Below are 20,887 nucleotides of genomic sequence, written 5' to 3' on the forward strand. Positions count from 1 at the left end.
TCTCTGAATTTAGTCCTTACTAGTGCAAGCTAAGAAAAATATGTTAAAATAATCAATTATTTCATCTTCCCTTGCCCAGCATGCCACAGCACTTGGCTTAACAGCAAAGACAGGGATTTCAGTGCAGACCTTGCCTCTGAGTCCAGCTCAGGCTAACTTAGGCTCAGACACATGACCATACAAAGTAGCTATGTTAATGCAACTTTAAATCATTCTGTGTCAATGCCCTAGAAGAGGAATATTTCTTACTTTCATCCCTCTATGTTAACTTTGTTTCCAGCCACTTCCAATTTCAGATTAACAAGAAGAGGTGCCAGTGAAGGAGGATCTGCTTCAGTTGGTCTGGAGTAAATCAGATTTACCTGTGCAGCACACCCCAGCTGGGCATGGATGTAAGCTGCATTTTGTGCCACAGTAAGTGTGACAAGCCCAAGCACCTGCTTCATGCCCCACAGCAATGATTTCCAAGCAAATGAACAGAGGCTTCAGCTTCACTGAAGCTTCTTAAGGGATTAACCTACTCTGCTTTTCAGTGCACTGCAAGTGAGAAAGGACTACCCTCAGGCAGAGAGGATAGAAATCCCATCAGCATCACCCAGTCGTTAGGCTCCTTCCATGCACACCCTCAGTACCTCGCACAATAGAGTAAACCGCTTGGGCAGCGAGGGGCACGCAGCTCACAGACTGCTTAGTGTGTTTTGATCTGGCTGATCATGGCTTGTTACAGCTCCTGCAGAGCCACTCACCAAACCATGAACTGGGTACCTAAGTGAGATAGCGAGCAGTGAGGCAGTGTCAGAGCTGTGCCCAGGATGCCTCAGGAGCTGTTTTCTGTTTGGTTTTCTGCTGAGGAGCTCTTCAGCTCAGTAACCGCTCATCTCGACATCCTGAAGTTTCAGTAGCACAACACAAGCCAAATGTATGCACATATAAAAAGATGTTTGCTCATCCCCAGAGGTCTGCCAGAACAGTGCATTGGGCATGCAGCTGTTACAGGCTTCTGTGTCAGGAAGGAAAAACATTTACACATGAGGAATGCAGAAAGTTTTGGTACCCAGTAAACACAGGAGTTGTAGCTGCATCATCTGAGCTTGATCAAGAGGAATAAATTATCGTCCCTTTGCTACAGGGCTCTTGCTCACATGCCCGAGCCTGGACAATGTCCACTTACTGACAAATTACACGTTCACATAAGCAGACACTTGAACACTTTAATGCTGGACATGATCCAAGCCCATCTACCGAAGTATAGTCCATTATAAAACACTGATAGAGTGAAGTGTTGTAAGAGATTTAACTGCAGCATAGGCAAGTTTCTAACTCGATTTAATTAATCCAAGCTCAGAGTACTGGAGTAGAAGTGCAGGCTCTCCGATGTCCCCTCTCAGTTACTGTGCTTCGGCTCAACATCCTCTCCAAGAAAGCTGCTTGAACCTCAGCCTGTGAGAACCTGGAGACGTGAGCCTACTTCATCTTCAGCTTTAAGCCCAAATTTATTCACTTCAAAACCTGATCTATGTTGGCGAATCATAATCCTTTATGTACCTTCACTAAGAGAAATAAGATTTTGCATCAAATTCCGGTATTGTAACTTCCAGATTTAACTGGCATAACATCTAGCAAAGGTCTCAGAAAGTGCCAGTACTACTGCACGACTGCTGCTGCTGGCATTATTACAGAAGTCTGTCACACCTTTTAAAGGCAAAATGGCAGTACTTCCTAAAGGATGGCCACGCAAATACTGCAGGCTTCAGTGAAAAGCAGCCTCCTGCATTAGCAGTGTGGAAACACTGAAGACTCCTCCTTCCATCAGGGCAGGATGAAGCATCCTCCTCAGAGGACACGCACTCCACAGAAGCAGTGCAAGATGCGTGTTCCTCATGACTACACCTAAGAGCAGATTCCCTTTCTAACCAAGTAAAGGATCATTAGGCAGCACTGCTTCCAGCCTGGGTGGGACTTCCTGCTGGGCCAGTCTGGACTTCATTATCCTAAAACACTGTCTCCCTTTCCTCAGGTACAGAGCTAAGAACACTTTATTACAGTAGTAGCATGCATTTAGCTCTACGTCTTAAACCCTGAAGTAAAGGCACCACATGTCAGTACTGAAGCTTACATACATTAGAGATTTTTGCAGTTTTTGTGAAGGAGTAAGCAGGCCTCTACTTGCTACTGAATTTCCATTTTTTATTATACTGCTTACGCAAGCAGTACTCCCAGACCAGTTTTGCTTTCTTCTGAAAAGTAGGACTTGATATTACAGAGTTGTTCCAGAGGCATTTATTATGGAGAGCACCTCCTTGATGATTTTACCTCCCACTTTACCTTTTGCTAATCCAGTTGAGAACTCCACTAAGCACACCCATGTAGGTCTCACTCCAGAGGAAGGGACATCACTCTGTTCTGAAGTAACAGCCTGATTCCTCCTCCCCTACCCTTCTTATTCCCTAATGCATGTTATCTACGTGTACAAAAAAAATATTCACTGTCAGGCTGAATGAACCAGATAAGGATTTTTGCTATGCAGATATCTAGTATTACTGCAGGCTGGATTAGATCACTGCCTACCAAATGTATTTTTAAGCATCTTAGATACTGAGAACTTCTGACATGGTAAAAATTAACCTGAGGTGTATTATTTAAATCCTACACTTAGGATGAAATCACTATTAATCTGAAATTTAGTAATCTTTCCTCATCCCTATTTACTGATGCTTTTACATGAGTTCTAAATGTTGGGCTTTCTAATACAGTTCTTCTTGTAGAAGTGCAGACATTCAGACTGAGCAGAGACCAACGCAGACACCAGTACAGAGTCTTCAAACAAAGCCCATTTCTCTGATGGGAAATACAGCTGACACCCAAATATTTAGGTTGTATCATCAGTTAAGTCCTGGACTTTAAGTGACTTGGGGAATTTAAGATTGGACAGAAGCTATAGATATCTAGATATTAAACATTGCCTGCTAGAACAGTAAGAACGTGCATCATTTAAAGCATTATACAAACCAGGAACGCAGTAATAGTTTCTCAGAACACTTTATTTCACTTGTGTGGCTGTATAAAGTTTTAATCACATGCCCAGCAAGAATCACACACACAGTTGTTGGACGTCCCCTCCCCACTCCCACTGTGGCTCCTGCTACAGTTGTTCCAATCTTGACAGGCAAGGGACATTAAGGACACACAAGAACTGAAATATGCAAGACCACGGGATCACAGGTTTTAGGTTTTCAACACTTCCATTTTAAATGTTGGTTACTCCCAACACAAAACCCTGTTCCTGTGTGTCAGTGATGACAACTAGATCCGTTCAGTAAGCCTCTCCACAACATGTAGGGCACTTTTCAACCCAAATATGAACAAATGTGGTCTCTTCTACACTAAACAGCCGAATCAAGTCATATTTAGCCCTACCTTTTGAATACAAGTCCAAAAAAGTCATTTGCAGCTTGAAAACATCCCGAGTACTTTTACACCCACATGCCTAGCCAAAGCAAACTTCTGAAATCCATTACAGTTCAGCTCAGTCATGCCTATTGCACAACAGATAGTAATTCTTAAGATGACATCTCAGGCTATTCAAAAAAAGTGGTTTTGTCCAGAATCCTACATCCTTTTATGCTTAAGACCCAGATACTTTTAACTTCTCAGTGCTGCACCAAGATGCATAAAACTTACACATCAAAGGCATAAATCATGCACAATTTTTTCTTTTTCAGTTGTTTGTGTTTAAAAGCCTTTATTAGTTACTCAGCAGAAGGCAGAAGCCTGCCTACAGGTCCATATATCCGTAAATCTGTGGGACAAAGCTCCCAACCTAGAAACCTCAGAGTTGTCATAACCAATGTCTTCTGCACAGGCTAGCAGAGATTTCTGCTAGTGAGAACTGAAAGAAGCTCACAAGGGGATGAAAGCAAGCTTTTAAGAACAAACCTATGACTACAGAAAGAAAAAGGTAGTAAACTATAATCCCACTGGAAGAGTTCTATCTGGTAAATTTATAATTCACTGCTCCAACAGAAGCTGCAGCTGGTTGACTATCAGAGGTAAAAACAAGCCCTTTGTTTATTCCCATCCCTTGCTGTATTACTTAAGTTAATTATGATAACCTCTGTGGGAAGGATGAGCAAAATGCTGGTTCTTCATGGATTTGTGAAGAGTTCACAAATAAAAATTATATAGTTTGATTGCACTAAGTGGACCTTAAGAAAGAGTAAAACAGATGAGTTCATTCTCAGCTTGCGTATTGCCCCACCAGTACCTGGGTATCTTTATTTAACTGCAGCTGCTCTCCCTCTTACAGCTCATATGCTCACACCAGAGGTGAATGTACAAGCTCTAGCAATTTGGGATTTAATGTGCACTGTGACTGACAGTCATTTTTCCTGCACAAGCTGGAAGCTACAGTTCAGTCAGAAGAATGATCAACATAAAGCAAAGTGAGCTTCACAAGGAATGTAAACAGTCTGATTCCTAGCACTCCTCCAATTTTACGTGGACCAAGATCACTGCTTCAGTTCACATCGTTTATCCACTTCCCACTAGAGAGTAGGAGAGAAGAATTCCGTATTCAGCACTACAACTTATGTTTAGCTTCCCTGAAGAACGCTTTCTGCATCCTTCATTTCTCCATCCAGTGAAGTACAGGGGAGACTTTAAGGATAAGTGAAATACTGTTCCATCAGCAACAAGCTGTATTTGGAATTGAGTTAAAAGCTATTCTTCTTAAAGCCATATTTAATTAAAATAAATACAAACAGTACACAGTTTGACTTAAGGTTAGAAAGACTCGATACAGGACCACTGACACACAGCACAATTATAAAAAATTTTTTTTATTTAACATCATAGATCAGTGCAGTAGATCTGTCATACTACTCCTTTTAAATATAGCAATTTAACTGCTTCCAAGGAAGTGGCTTGGCTACAAGCTGGAAAAAAGAAAGATTAAGCTGATAAATGCAAACATGGATTATAATGAAACATTACGAACAGGAGTGAAGGCCTAGTCCTTTCATAAGAAAATTCCCTACCAGCCAACGATAAGCAGCAAGTCGAGATGTTTACAACATAATAAGAAGTTAGAGCTGATAAAACCATACTTCAGATATCCAGCCAGAGCAAACACTACCAGTTCCCACATTCCTTCTGATCTCCCTCCCCATTTCTCCTGCCATGTAGAGACAAATGCAGAAGCAACACCAAGGAGGCTGACTGCATTCCTGTTCCCAGCTACTAATCTCAGTTCCCCATCCGCAGAGCACTGCTTTGGAGCTACTGCTCTCCGGGGGGGCAGCAGGGGGAATGAGGAAGAGTGAATCCTGAAGAACAATTTGGTCCCAAACGCTGGTGGCAGGGGTCCTCACACAGCTTCCATGCTGGGGGAAAAGTCCCTTAAGCAGAGGTTTCATCCATCCAGTAAGATCAAATTCTTTAGGAGCAAAAGCAGGTGGCAGCAAAAAATAGAATGTGACTTCAGTACAGCTCCCTTGGGATGTTGCTAGCCCCCCACCCAAAACAGAAGTATTACAGCACTAATATGGGCAGTGTTGCAAGACACAGAACTAACCCTCACAGAAACATTCATTTAATATGCAAAGCAGCATACTTATTAGGTATGAAGCTCTCCCATCATTACTGTACAGGCCAAACACAACCAGCAGGACGGGTTACATTTGCGAGCTTTAAGTTGTGAGAACGAGATGCTTCTTCCCTAAGGAGAGCCTGACACCAGAAATGCTTTGATCCCAACTTTCTCACTCAGACTGCTGCACAGTCACTCTCATGAATTAATCTTGTGTTACTACAATCACTGCTATTCCATGGATGCTGCTGGGGGAAGGGGAAGATACAGCCTAGCTCTCCCCTGTGTGAAACTCTCTTGACTTGGGAGAGCTCTGGGGAGACAGGTGTGCGCTCCCTCTGGCACAGATTAGATATTTCTGGAACTCGCTCGCCCTATCATTGTTTTCCCAGGCTTGGTCTCATTACAGAAAGGCCAAGACAGCTCCCACATTCAACCAGAGCCCCTTCCCCAGAGGAGCTGGACCTGGCCGTAGCCATCCCCCCGTGCTGCGGTGGCACCGAGCCCCCCGTGCCCGTTCGGAAATGGATGCCTGGTTTGACAGCCAGGGGCGGTGCGGAGACAGCAGGGATGACTTGCCAAGTCCACTTCCTGTGCTCTCATTCATTTAGCGAATTCCTTTAATTCCTGCCTCCGACTGCACGTTCGGCTGGGGGGCTGCCGGCCCCCCCCAGCCCTCCCTCGCCACGGGGACCCGCGGACAGCTCCGGCTGCGCCCCCCCCCCCCCGTGCACTGCGCTTCCCAGCGGCTGCCCCCAGCACGGCCGCGTCCTTTCCAGCCACTTTCCCTCTCCATTGCCCATCGCTGTGCTCAGCAGGGAGGCCGTGCGGCTGCTACCCCGGGCGGTTCCTCGCAGCCCCCCCCTCACCGCCCCCCTCCTCCTCCCCGCAGCCACCCAGGGGGTCCCCGGCACCCTCCTGCCCGGCGGCCGCTGGGGAGCGCAGCGCGGCCCCGAGCTGGATGCGGCCCCCCCCGGGGCTGAGGAGCCTCCCCGAGGCCCTGCTCCCCCCAGCTCCGTCCCCCGGTGACTCTGCACAAATCGCGGCCGCCCCGCACGCCGCAGCCGGGCGCTGAGGGGAGGCGGCAGAGCCCCGCAGCCCCCCCCCGGGGCTCCCCTCAGCACCGCCCGGCCCCTCACAGCGCCCCCCCCCTCCCCTCACTTCTGAGGGGCAGGGCGGGACCCAGCCTGGGGGGGGCAGGGGGGGGGAGCCCCCTCCGCCGCCCCCTCCCCGCGCTCACCTGGAAATGCTCCTGGAAGCGAATGGGCAGGATCTGGGCCATGGCTGGGGGCGAGCTCCCCGCCGGGGCGGGGGGTGAGGGGCGCGGGGGGTGAGGGGCCGGTGGTGGCGGCAGGGCGGGCGGGCGCCGCGGCACCCCTCACAGGGCGGCGGGGAGGGGAGAAGGGAGAGGGAGGAGAGGGGAGGGGGAGGCGGCGCAGGCGCAGTGCCCTGGCGGGGCCGGCGGCCCGGCGGGCTCGCCTCCCTTTTCTGCCTCAGCTCGGGGCCGCTCACCGCGGCCCGGGATCACTCCGCCCCTCACCAGCCTGCCAGGGGCTCCTCGAGTAAATAGTCCCTTCTCCCGGCGCCGCCTCCTCTTTCTCTCTCTCTCTCTCCCCCCCTCGACCTGCTCGCCCGCCCAGCCCTCAGCCCACCCCCGCGTCCTCGACGCCTCGCCGCTCTCCGTTACCACCGGGCTCCCGCCGGGTGGCGGAGCCGCTGAGGCAGCTCCTAGGGGAGGGGGCTTCCCCCTCACCCCCCCTCGTTCGTCTCTCCGCGGCCAGGTATCCTTCCGCAGCTGCCACACGGGACCACGTGACGCGCCCCCCCTCCGCTCCCCACAGCGGGTGGGCGCCGCGGCCGCCTCACGCTTCCTTCATGGTCCCCTCACGATCCCCTCACGGACCCCCCCCCCGGCCCCTTTTTTCCACCCCCCGGCCGCACGGAGCCCCTCCGAGGGGGGATTCCCAGGCTGCGGCCCCCAAAGCTGCCCCGCGGCCTCTGGGGGTGCCGGCGGAGGGTCCCCGGGGGCGAGGATGCTCGCAGGTGGGTTGGCAAAGGCAAAGCCCCCCCGGTCCTGTGGGGCTTCCGAAGGGAAATGCGGAGCCCTCCCCCGACAGTCGGCGTCGCAGATGGGAAAGGGATCGAGTAACGACGCGAAGGGTCCAACACTGAGGCGTTTCAGCACATTTTCTTTCTTTCTTTTTTTTTTTTTTTGAGCCTCGCTCCCAGTTAGCCCACTGGCGTCAGGTGGGGGAGATGTAGGTAGCGTTCCTGGTGTTGTGCTCCTCTGAAATTACAGTAATTGGGTTTTATCCTTCGAGATGAAAACTGATTGCTACTGTGTTGCTAGCTTTTACCCTGAGCATCGTGTTATTTACATTTTCCCAGAGAGCCCAGCTCTGCGAAACATGAAATTATGGGACAATCTCTGGTTTATTTTTTTAAAAATGAGTTTCTCATGCTGTGGGTTGCAAAGAAAAACTGAACAAGGGACCCCTGAAGACTCGAAACCAGAAGGCAGATTAAAACAATTCCTAAGATATTGCAATTTAAAACCTCATTCATTTTATTTTAACCTCATTCATTTCAGTGCACGGAGCTGGGAATTACCAAAACTGGGTTAGGTTTCCAAAGGAATCACAGGCATGGCAATGCCGAGACACATTGGTTTCTCCTGGAGCGCACAATCGCTGGCTGCAGCCATGGGGACCCTTTTGCCATGTGTGGGAGACCTGAAGGTCTCCAAATGGACCAAGGAAATCCCTTAGATGGTGGCAGAAGGTGCCGAGACTGAGGTGCTGCTACTGCTACATCCCTCAGGAAATCTGGGGTCTGTATCCCCTTAGGCACCAAGGGCTGTGCTTTCAAAAGCAAGGAAAAATGGAGCCAAGGTAGAGAAGGCGTTTTTTCTCTATGTGGTCTCAGGAGGGGGTTGAGTTGCATCTACACCATTGGTTTGTTGATAGCAGTTTATTTACAGTGCGTTAGCTCTATCAGTTCCTAAACAAAGGCAAGTCAAATGTGCTGTAGAAACAAGACCATCAGTGCGACATCAGGACATGATCTGTCACCACTCCATTTTGGTACACGAAGCACGTTCTGTATTTGCCTCCATCCAACTGCACTCCCTCACAATCACTTTATGGACGCTAATTATTTTTATCTAGAGCTCCAGTCATACCTTTTGCTCTCAAATTTTATAGCTAACAAGCTCTGTTTAAAAACAAACAAACAAACAAACAAAACCAACAACTGAGCCATAGGCTTTTGTCATCTATTTCATAAATGAAGTAGGACCTCTAAGTAATGTGCTTAGTTATAGGATGTATATTTTTTCATGTTACATTTGTATTTTAAAGAACACCGTGACAAAGGACGGCAGCAACAGTTTTTTTCTGAGATACTGTTATTAGCAAGGATTACAAAATCACTGTTTCCTGTGTGCAGTCACTCTTAATAATTTGATGCTGAACTGCGGACATGTACAAGAGGAATCACTGGCTAAGGGAGTCAAGGCTCTTTCAAAGTGTAGTTAGAATGAAGGGTCTGCTCTATTTCTTCAATCCAGTCCTAATAAAACTGCTTCCTGCCCACACCTAGCTCGCCAAAGCCTGCTAATTGCAACACCCCCTCCTTTCTGTAGTAGAATAGGCATCTTACTTTGCATACATGTTTTTGGCACGCTGATGTCTTCCTCTTTGTTTGTACCTTCTTTATACTGTTGTGTTTAAATATCTGTTTTTTATAACACCTTGCTTTGCTGATCACAGGGGCTAGATTATTTGCAGCCTGATCATCTCCAAAGAATTAGTTCATACTAATTAGTTCATATGAATTCATACTAATTCATATTAGTTCATACTAGTTCATACTAATTAGTTCATACTAATTATTTGTTTTGAAAGTTTGAAATTTTGACACAAATCAAAAAATAGGGAAAGTATTTTGCCATTTTTTCTCCACTTAGCAACTAGCTGAGCTTCCATAGTTAAGTATCTTGACCTTTGTACGGCTGGTTGGGTGTGTGGATGATTTAGCTGAGTCTTCTAACCTTGTTTTCTGTTTCTAGTTTGGGATCTCTCAACTGAAAGGCACTACTGGCCTTATTTAGGCATTTCTTCTACAGTTTATAGTCTATAAAAGAGAAATATAAAGGGTCTCAAGTCTCTACGTGTTTGCTCTAGTAGTACCCCTCAGACTAAGTAACTCCTTCTTACTTGCGCCTTCATAACGGCAGAACCACAGCACTTAAGAGGTGATGAGGGTATAATCCCTAGCAATCCTTTAACAGCACAAATGGAAAAGCTTCTAGTAAATGTTTCTGTTTTTTTTCAGAGCTTGCTCTCCTCCAGAGGTTTGGTTTTCTGGCTCCTCTTATGGATGGCAGCCTGATGCTCCTTTTCAGTCTTTGGGAACAGCCCTGAGAAGAGCTACATTCTTGACTTGGAAGGGCTGTTATTTAAATGGAAAAATGTTCCACGTATAGTGCATGTTCCTAGTCTTCTTCCCACAGAATCAGCCAAAGAAGTGTCACTGGAAAAGCAGTATGCATTTCTCTTAAGTGTTTGCTTCAGAGTCTTGCTCCACAACATCAGTTCAAATCACAGTTTAATTACAGCAGTGCTCCATTTGCAAAAGCTTGGCCACTCTACTGTTTTGAGTAAAGAAATAAAATGGCACTTGCACATGTTGTGGCCTAGATGAGAGAGTGTCTGCTCGTTGACAGCAGAGCCTATGAGCTGCAAACAAATAAAGCCTCAAGCAACAGGGAGTCTGCAGGTTGGACCTGCATGTCCATTCTGCTGACCAGCCATGAACTGCTGGAGAACCGAGGCACGTGGCACAGCAATGAATGTAGAAGGTTTGATCCACATCTGTTTCCAGCCACAAGCTGGCTGGAGCAGCCTGGGTGTCAATGCTGATCTTAGGCACACAGCATGAAGGTGTGGTGGTGCAGCAAAGACAGAGCATCACTGCAGCTCCAAAAGTTCTGACTTGGTTCTCACAAAGAAAAATTACATTTCATGCATCTCAAGCTCCTTACTGACTGCCCTATTTGCTTCAGGATCCAGTTTGAAATCGTATTGCTTGTTTTTCAAACCACACCCTCACTCCTTGGACTTTTTTCCAGTTTGTCTCCTGGAGACCGTGGAGCCCTCCCCTTTCCTTCCGTCTGTCTCTTCTCTCCTTCCAGCAGGCTCCTTGCTGCTGAGTTCAGAGCTGTCTCCTCTCATCTTCTCCTCCCCAGAACGGATTCCCTGTGTGTGTCCTGGAGTCATTCTCCATTTTAGTACAAAATTCCATTCCAGTAATGTCCTTTTCCCTTGAAATTCAATTCTTGCCCCATCTGTTGTTCTGATTGAATGCATTGAGCTTTGGATCATATCAAGCACTTTGTGGCTCTGGATGGGGTTCTTCTGTGGTTTTTGTAAGACATTGTGCAAATTCCTGACAGCAGGCTGGTAAAAATTGTACGTGGAATGTTTTGGAAAAAGCAACTTGAAATGTAAAGATTCTGCAGCAGCATTGTTCAGTAGGTGAGTGCTTAATGTTTAAATCCCCTCTAGTTCATTCTCTGGTGGGGAAATGTCGCTGTACACACTGAGCATTTAAAGGAAATCCCCTTTTATGGTGGATTTAACTCCTGACATGCTCTCAATAAAGGTCACTTATTATGAATTTATAGCTTGGTATGTGAAGCCCCATCCTGTGTTCCCTGCTCATGGAAAGCTCAGCTGGAGATGATAAATTCTGATGGTATTTAATGTCAAAATGAACAGAAGTGTCTAGAGGCAGTAGCAGTGCGGGCTGGAGGTCTCCAGATTCCCCACAGAGCTGATGCCATGATGATACATAATTTACTTGTAACTTGTAAGCAATACACCCGTCTTTCCTCCCAGAAGCTCTTCCATTTAAAGAAGCCGTGTCTGTCTTTGTGTAGTGCGCTGACATTCATGCTCTGCATTCTTACAGGAGTTTGGTTCTTCTTTGGACACCTGCGTTCTCCAGAGTGTGCAGCCCAGATGCTGAATAACTTGCATGGCAATGGATAAGGCAGCTGAAATTGCAACCCCTTCAACCTAACCTTGTAAAAACAGTTCTAGTGGTCAGTGACGCAGAGCAGAATAAAGGGCATGGGAGTCGACGTCTGTCTTCAAAATCGTGACAGTTGGGTCAGGGCTGCCTGCTACGTCAACATTTTTAGAAGCTGAATTCCTTCAGAGTGTTTTCTCTGGCAACATATCCATTAAATGGATAGGGGGTGAGCATGTTTTTTGAAAATATAACTAATGAAAAGAAATGCGGCAGCTAATATAGATCAAGTTTGCATCTATTGCTAATTTCACTAGTTCTGGAATGACAGAAACCTAGCTCTAATTATAAACAGACAAAATCTTAGCCTAAATTGGCTGAGTGGTTAAATACCATTCAGGAGAATAACTAGTAAGTGAGCGTGAATAGGCTATGAACATACGAGGCTGGAAACAACCTGAAAGCGTCTTCTGGTTATTACCTCTGCCCTACAGCGAGACTGAGTAAGTCAATATTTTCTAATCACAGATTAATAGGGTGATTTGGGAAACACTGAATATACTGGCTGTTAGGGCCTTTTAGCTCTTTCCTTTGAAACAGACCCTTGACAAGGAAACCTCAGTGTTCATTTTCTTAACATTATTCTATTTTCCAGGAAACAGAATAAAGCCAAGAAAAGCAGAAACCCCATTACATTTTAGAGAACAGTAGTAAAACATGCAGATGGTAAACAGACTTCTAATTTTCTGTAGGGCCTTTACAATGTATTTTCTCTTCTATTAATCCTGGAAAGAAACACTTGCTAAATTCATCAGCTGCAAATTCCCCCTATCCCTAGAAGGAAACGAGACTTTTACGACTAGGCTTTCATTATGTTTTCCTGTTTCTTTTTCCCCACCACAGTAAATTTTAAGACCACTGGCCAAATTCAGCCATGTGATAGAGAGGAACAGGCTCACAGACATTGTATTTCTGTGAGTTTCATGAAAATAGGCAGCAAGAATGTGGATAGAGACTTTTATTTAGACAGAATGGCTGAAGAGAGAGTTCAATCCTTACTGGAAAATCCACGAAACGACGAACCCAAATCTTGGAAAAAATAAAATCTTTGACCAAGGTTTGCATTTTCTTGCATTAGATTAGTTATTCATGAAATACTTCTGCTCACTTTACACCCAAATTCCCGTTTTTGTAGGAATCCGTACCTTTGTCTGCATTAACCTTAAAGATAGATAGGTTCAGAAATGTTCTCCTGAAAACACCATTCTGAACTTTGTTCTGCCCTTCACAAATGGGTTCTCATTGTACTATGTAGTGCTAATCTATGTAACACAGAGGTTTATATATATATATATATATAATATATAAATATTATTATTTTTTTCTTCTATTGTCTTGTAGGATTTCAGGAAGCTCAAGACAGAAGTCATCCTAATTTTCTTACTCCCAGCTTTCTCAGTCTTGAATTGTTTGTGGAACAGGTTTTAATGGAAGTTCTTTACATTTTATAGTTCCTAGTGACGTATATAACCTGAGATAGACTGGCTTTTCTGGAACATCAGTCTGAACTGAAATTTTTGAGACACAAACACAATGCAAAGGCATTTCCCAGGGAGGTTCAACGGCTGTACATTTGCTGCCTTTTAGATTTTTTCAGAAAATAACGAACAAGACTGCTAAGTTTGAATAAAATTTAGGTAAGTACAGATTTGTGTGGTCAAAGTCCTCATAACAAAATGTCTGAACAAAAAATTTGCCTTTAAAAATAATCCTACCAGTGCTACCAGAAGCAATATAATAGCAGTTTTGCTACCTGTCACTAGAATAAATTTAGATGAGACAACGATTAAAGCAGCTGTGCCCCTTTATGCTAGTGCTTGCTGTGTAACTGATACTGCTTGTTTCGGGAATGTTAAACAAAGAGAAAAAAATGGTGCAGAGGCAGCCTTTACAAACACAAGAGGGAATTTGCAATCCGGTCTTTTTAGAAATGTGTATCTTTTAGAAAGATCTTCCTGAATTTAAGAAGTATTCAGTACTTCCTGCTTTTCTAGAGGCCTAAAAGGTGCCTGCAACATAAAAAAGCAGTATCATTTTTTGGCAAATTATGCTGTTCCAAATATGCAAAGTGTCTTTAGCAAATGCAAAAATAAAAGGGGGAGGCATACAAAGTGCTAGTTAAAATATTTATTTAGCATATTGTGGTCATACTTTGCAGATGTTTGGTCTTAATCATGGAATATTGTGATCTAACAGAGTATTGATTTCAAAAAGAACATATAGAGGTCCAGTTATGCAGTGGCTTTTTGTTGCCTCCCTCTTTCTGCATCATGTAATACTGCATCCAGGAAGCAAAGAGATGATTTCTAGTCCCAGTGTCAGAGTTCTGTCTTCCTTCCTGGCTATCCATAAATCACTTGCTCAAACTCAACTAGAGCCTAGTGTAGGCGTATTTAAAATGCTGGATCAAGTACGGCTATGCTGCCAGAACACATCAGAAGTTGTCTTTGTGTGTTTCTATCCACTTATGTTTTATGAGGACTGAAACATAACTGTTAAGAATAATAAGCAGCTCTTCTTTTGTTTCTTTGGATAGGCTGGAAGAGGAGAGCTAAGTAATTGAAAGAACCACATTTTGCATTAAGAAACACCGCTTTTGTGAGTCCTCCCAAAGATCCTTAAATATCTGCATGTTTCTCTTCTAGCTGAGAATGTGACTGAGGCAGCACATGATGTGTTGCCTGATGCAAGAACTATGCTCAGTTAGTGCGTATTGCCAAGTTCATGTCTGCAGACGGGAGCTTGGTTTGCTGTGTCTGCGCTGTGACTGATCGTACTCATTCACAGAGCAGGAGAACAAATGGATGTATAGACATTTGCTAGAATACAGGAAACTCCATGTTGAGCTGTTTGATCAATGATACCAAACCCGGTCATGGGATTAAAATACAGCTTGAATCCATCCTCATTTGTAATACAAAGTTAAACATTTTTGAATGGTCCGTCCCCTCTCAGTCTAACCACTCTTGTCAAAAATGATGCAGTTGTGTTCGCTGGTGATACCAAGATTCTGCTAAGCTTTTGGCATGGCCCTGCTGTGGTCAGGCAGGGCTTTCTGATTCTGTTTGATCAGTATGTCACCTCCTCAGCTGTTGGGTTATGAAGCAACGAGCTAGCATTTATTACACTGCTTATCTCAGATATCACTTCCTCTCCATTCATTTCCATTCATAGTTACTTATGACATGTAGTATTATTTTCAGCTATATTTGGCTTGCACTTTATCCAACCTTCCAGCTCCTTTCTCTATTATGTAAATACAACAGCAGGGAAAAGAAGCCTTTTGTCCCCTTGTGCCAGGAGGATATGCTGAACATCAACATGGACGTGTTCCTGAAGACCAAGCTGTTTTCTGGAAGTCTGCTCACAGATTTCATAATCCATCTGTTTTCTGTAGAATGCAGTTATTTAAAGCCACAAAGTTCACTTCAGAGACTTTGTACAGTAGCTGTTGTTTATGTTGGTATTTCTGATGAGGCTCAATATTGTCTATTTTCCATTATATCTCAACACTGCCTTTAATTGCCTTTTTCCACCAGATTTACATATTATCCCTCCCGGCTGTTCACACACAGACTTCCTTTTTACTTGGCAACCTTCCAGTCACTCCCTACTACAACAGAGGTACTAAAATGGCAGAGCAGTTGACGAGAGTCAAAACTAAATTATATATTTATACTACATGGCCTATGAATAATTGAACAATTAAATAACAGAACATCTGAGACCATCATCAGAAGTTCTCTTCCTTTTCCTGAAAGACAGTTCAAGTAGTTTTGGGTGGGTATATAACAAGGTGGTAGAGGCTTAAGAAATCTCTCCAGATGTTATCAATTCCATTATTTATCACTATTCTGAGGAAGGATAAACTGGAATTAATGGTTCTCTCAAACACCAAATTAAAATTGTTCTTACAGGACTTGGCTTCGAAATCCTGATGCTTGAGAGAGCAAAGACACTCCCTGCAGATTCACACAGATCATGAACACCATCAGACTGACTCAGCAAGTATGTCTATATATGCCTAACCATAGAGGTGTAAGGAAGTTTAGTGGTTTTAATGTGATTCTCAACATGCTTAAGAAATATGCACAAATTTAAGCACGTACTTTTTAATTCAGCACATAGCTTCTTGCCTTCTAATGCACCCAGGCCCCACTGCTCTGTTATTGCCACTGGCTGCTGGCATCTAATGATACAAGGAAACCAGTAATGTCCTGCTGTACCCCATAGTGAATAGCTGCTTTGGTTGTGCTGTTCATCTTACCTCTCTTGGGCCCTGGTGAAATCCTCAGGCTTCTGGCAGGTTGCTGCTGTAAACCCAGCATAGCACATGTTACATTGAGAGGGGAATAAGGCCTCAATACTGTGTTTCAAACACCCAATAGTAAAGCAAACTATTAAAAAAAAAAAAAAAAGTCTTTAGCTTGTGGAGATTGTAGGAATGAAAACAGCTCCAGAAATTTGAAGCTGGAAATGTTAGAGCAGTCAGGCGCATCAGATGCCTAAGAACAAGCTTCTTCTCCACCACTTTCAGTTGCAAGGATGACAATCTGACCATGCACTTTCAGGCACTGAGCTGGACAAGGAGTGGAAACAGCTCAACAAAGAGCTATTCAAAAGGGTCAAGAGCAGGGATGTAGTCCATAACAAATAAACACCTGGAGATGGAAAAAAAAAAAATCAGGCTCTATTTTCCCTTCCACATGTTTTGGGATCATTGTGCCAGGAAATTATTAAATCATACAAATTTCGGTAATGAATGCATTGCTTGGATGACACATGAAGTTGCTGATGGTTATGGCTATGGAAAAATAACACACTTTTCAGTGTCAGTAGTGATGTAAAATCAGACAGAGGAGTTGGGCTACAACTTACATGAATTTCTGAAAATAGTACTGATACAGGAGGAGACTTCCCTAAGTGATACAAGTAAGCATTAAGAGGAAGTACATACATAAAAAGCAAAGTTGCATCTTCTGCGATTCAGCACAACTGTTCCCCTTGATGTTTTTCCTTGATTGGGAAGACACTGCCACCTAATTAAGAGAGGGAGGAAGCACCACTGCTAAAGCACTGTATGTATCTAGAAAGCCATTTTTAAATATCAAGAACAAGGCTACTTTGGCTGTACCATAAATGCCAGTTTGTAGCATGTTTGATTGTTTGATTTGTTCTGTGCTTTATTAAGGGTTGATGCACTGGTAACAGGACTCTGGCAGTTTTCCCACCTGTACTTTGCTTACTGTTGCAGTCCAGTTTTGGTGCATTTGTTCTTGCTAAATGCGTACCAACAAAAACTAACACATCACTGAATTATTGCAACTGTGTCCCTTAGAGAACAACATCCTTCTCTCCATCTCGTGCCACAGTATTTTCCAATTAATATCTTCTCTGTATCTCTGTGAGTCACAACTGAACACAGAGCCTGTGGACTGCAGGTGGGAGGCCACAGCCGGCAGCCTGGTAAGAGCAGAGCAGGCTGCGACATCGTTACTGTGCCTCTGCTGCCATTTGGAGCACATCGGGTGAGGCGGGGATAATGCCAAAGGCGAGGATTGAGGATCAGCGCCCACAAATACTGCTAGCTCCTATCTGTACTGTATTACTTCATGCCACTTTAGGAATAAAAATAAAAGCCAGAAATGTCAACAGCCTGTAACACAGCAAATGTACAGTGAAGCAGATGAAATGACTCACAGGTCTCCCCTGCAGTGTTGAGTGAGCAGCTCAAGTATTTTCAGGGCAGAAGGCTGCAGAACTTTGAATCTGGGATTGTCTCACAGTCTCCATCAAATTCCCACCTTTAAGAATTCCTGGCTTTCCACAAGAGTCAGATTACAACTGACAAATCCTTGAACATTCAGTCCAGGTCATTCTGTATACATTGTTCCAGGGTGATGTGATGCTGTCCCTCTCTTGCAAAGCTTTTTTTTTTTTTTTTTTTTTTACAAGACTGTTGTGTAGCCTCAGTATTCATATGTGCTGGATTTCCTGGCTGCCTTTCTGCCTAGTCATCACTTGAAAAGGGAAGGAACATCCTGTCATCATCCAAGTGGACCAGTAGGCAGAGACATAAATAGATTGGCCAATCCACGCATAAGGCAACAGTGAAAATAAGTCAGTAAAGACCGACTTCATGAGTGTTAGTATGCAGTAACTTTGTAGTCATTACCGTGGATCCTACTGGAAGCCAAGAACAGACTGACTGCATTACCACCCTTCTCAGTTACCTCTCACAAGGGAATTCCTGCAGGAATTTGTCTTCAAAGGCACTCAAATGTACTGCCTAGTGAACCCCACTGAGCAGATGAATATTTGATGTAAACAAACACTGGTATTACACAGGAATTCTAAGAGAAATATAGGGCTCAAATCCTAGGACAAGAAGGTCAAATTTTAGTACCCCCATAATCAAGCTCGATGTAATATTAGACTGGCAGAATTAGTATACCAGTGAGACTGTACTGAATACAAGCACCTTCGGTTAGCTCTTTCATCCCCATAAGATGGACAGTGGATGAATGTAAAGAATAAAACAAGGAAGAAGTTGGAAAAAGACATATGAAGCAATCAGCTAGAAGAAGCAAAATGTTACGTTAATAACTTGATTGAATGCAGGGAGAGGTTAAAAAATGAAGTAAATAGCTTACATTTTATCAATTTTACAAAATATGTAATGTCAGTAAGAAATGTTGTTGAATAAAGCCAGAGGAAGACAAATTCTGATTTTTCCTCACAAGCCTTAACATACCTTTCCTTAGATTATAAATTTAGGGGCAGGGTTTCCCACTTTCTGGGGCAGATGTGCACCTGGTTAATTGATAAACGCATTCCAAACTGTATCATTATCTTTCTGTGTTGAAGGATTAATGAATACAGCATGGCCTCAGTGGCACTCTTCTTACTCTTGCTCCCCTAGCTGCCTTGGAAGGTTGTGAGACACACTGAGGCCAGGCAAAGGTTTCTTCTAAGCAATACAAAATGTAGCAGTTTCTTGGAGTACTGATCTACAGGCAGAGCTTGTCTTTGGCAAATGACTGCTATCTGTTAACAGAAAGAACAGATTTATTAATATAGAGGAAAATGAAGAATCAACTCGAATACAGATGCCAAGGAAGACAGTTATTTTCCCAAAAACATTTACAGAGAGAGCTGGAATGCCATTTTCTAGAAGGTTCTGCCTCACTAACAACAAAGTCACAATCCATCTAGACTTTTTATAGCTGAGGCAGGGCTCCAGGGTCACTTTATTTAGAAAACCCTGCCTGGCCCCCCTCCAGGGGTCTTCCCAATTTGGCCAACTGTTTATTGTGGGGGTACCTCCCTGCTTTCTTTCAAGTAAGCCTTATCAGCCCATCAGTTCTGGATCCACGGATCCCTGGATCTCAAATATACATATTTATTTGGAAGCAATGTACAATATATGATGTACAAAACCAAAATGCAAATCGTAGGACTCTCTCCTTTAAAACCAAACCAAGCTGCTTTTCAGACACGGGAAAAAGAGACAGGCAGAAGCACAGCACCTGCTCTTCCCATTTTTTCATACTTGCATGAGCATCTTTTTTACCACCCCATTTCCCAGAAAGGCAGGGACTGCATTGTAAGAAAGGAAGTCCTTGAGGAAGCACAAAAGGATTGAAATGCCAGACCAGCCATAAACTAATCAGTATGAAATACTCTCTCTTCTGACTGTCTGATTCTCCATGCAAGTAGAGCAAGCTAAGAATATTTCTAGCAGAGACTCAGAATTCACTGCACCACTCCACTGTCTACAATCTTCCACTGTACTCTTGGCATTGTTTTGATTTTTCTATATGCAACAATAAGGTGCAGAGATGGAAGAGCTCTCAGATCCCGTCTGTTGGAGAACTCTCAGCACAAGGGCAGGAAAACAGTTCTTTGAATCTTAAAAACTGGTCGATCTCTCTAGCATTCAGACTTTAACTTTTCAGAGCTTCTGTAGTAGCACTTCTGTGGCTTTATGGTATCAAAGAAAATTACATCTCTGTTATAAAGAAGAAAAAAGAAATTCAGAAGCCAAGTTCCTCTTGTCACATACAGATAAGAACCTAGCTAAAGGTCAAGACATTCTGAGGACTTAATCAGCAAATTTGGGACCATGCAGGAATATTACATACCTGTTGCTTTTAAATTTTAAAGATTGTACAATTGTTTTAGCCTTATTCCTATCTTGCCTGCCTTCTTCATGTATATATATCCAGTTTATGATACTCCAGATGAAAACAAGCACTATGGCAAGATTACTTTTCAAGCAACATCTCGGATTATTTTGTCTGCACAAGTTAAGGTTTTGCATAAATGAATGCTTGTTTGCATTCCACTTTCGGGATCCAAGACAACCTACTCAAGAGCCACCCAGAAAGATAATACCCTTCTTTTATTCCAAGAAAACAAAACCCACCAGCTGCAAACTAATTTCCATTTTGACACAAAATTAACAGAATATGCCCAGCACATTAACAGATCTTATTATGGGACAGAAGTATCAATGAAGTTGTAATGAAAGAATTATGGAAAATAAATGCAAAAACTCTCCATTAACAATAAGCACCTTTATTGACCATCTTACCATTCAACACTTATTTAATTCAATTTCCTAAACTGATGAAGTACAGTCCAGTTTAGCATTTAAATAAAAGAAAAAGCAAGTGTTATACCTGGGTGGTATAGAACTAAAGTACTGTTAAAATAATAATAAAAAAAAGCTGTAGACACAACTACCTGTAGACACATCTACCTGTGATTCTAGAAATTAATCCCCACAGATTTCAGAGTCAAACTTAACACATCTCCTCCACATGACATTATGCCTCAAAAAATGCCTGTGAAAGTCTGTCTGTTTAGAAGGCAGAGTGGTTAGTAGGTATTTTCTATTTCACCATTTAACAAGTGACATCACAAAAAATACTAGGCAGCCAAATATTTCAGGTAAGTTTTACAAATTAAAAAACAAAACAGAACGACAGCTGTAAAACCTTCTTCAGGGAAAGGCCAGCTGATTTCAGACAGCATTTGTATATAAACCAAATAAAGGCAGTAGTATTCATTAGAAATTTTAGATGGAAGTCTTGCTATGTCCTCATAGGACATAATATAGCGTCCCAGTGATTTCAGTAAGACAAAAGAGTTCAGCACAGCAACAAATATTTGCAGTACAGACGAAAATCCAGACACATATCA

At 43.6% G+C, this 20,887-nt stretch overlaps 1 protein-coding gene across 4 annotated transcripts in view; it reads right to left on the reverse strand.

The window, feature by feature from the left end:
* CLTCL1 (clathrin heavy chain like 1) overlaps window positions 1–6,986 on the reverse strand; it is a 36,646-nt gene extending 29,660 nt beyond the window's left edge. For all 4 annotated transcript variants that reach the window (XR_014318678.1, XM_082773973.1, XM_082773974.1 and 1 more), the window contains exon 1: window positions 6,828–6,986. Coding sequence is in view for 3 of the 4 variants with exons in the window: in XM_082773973.1 (XP_082630099.1) it covers window positions 6,828–6,869 (42 nt within the window). In the remaining variant the exon portion in view is untranslated. The remainder of the gene's footprint in view (window positions 1–6,827) is intronic.
* Window positions 6,987–20,887: the final 13,901 nt, after the last annotated feature.

Source organism: Aythya marila, assembly GCF_965140915.1.
Source record: "Aythya marila genome assembly, chromosome: 17".
Taxonomy (NCBI): domain Eukaryota; kingdom Metazoa; phylum Chordata; class Aves; order Anseriformes; family Anatidae; genus Aythya; species Aythya marila.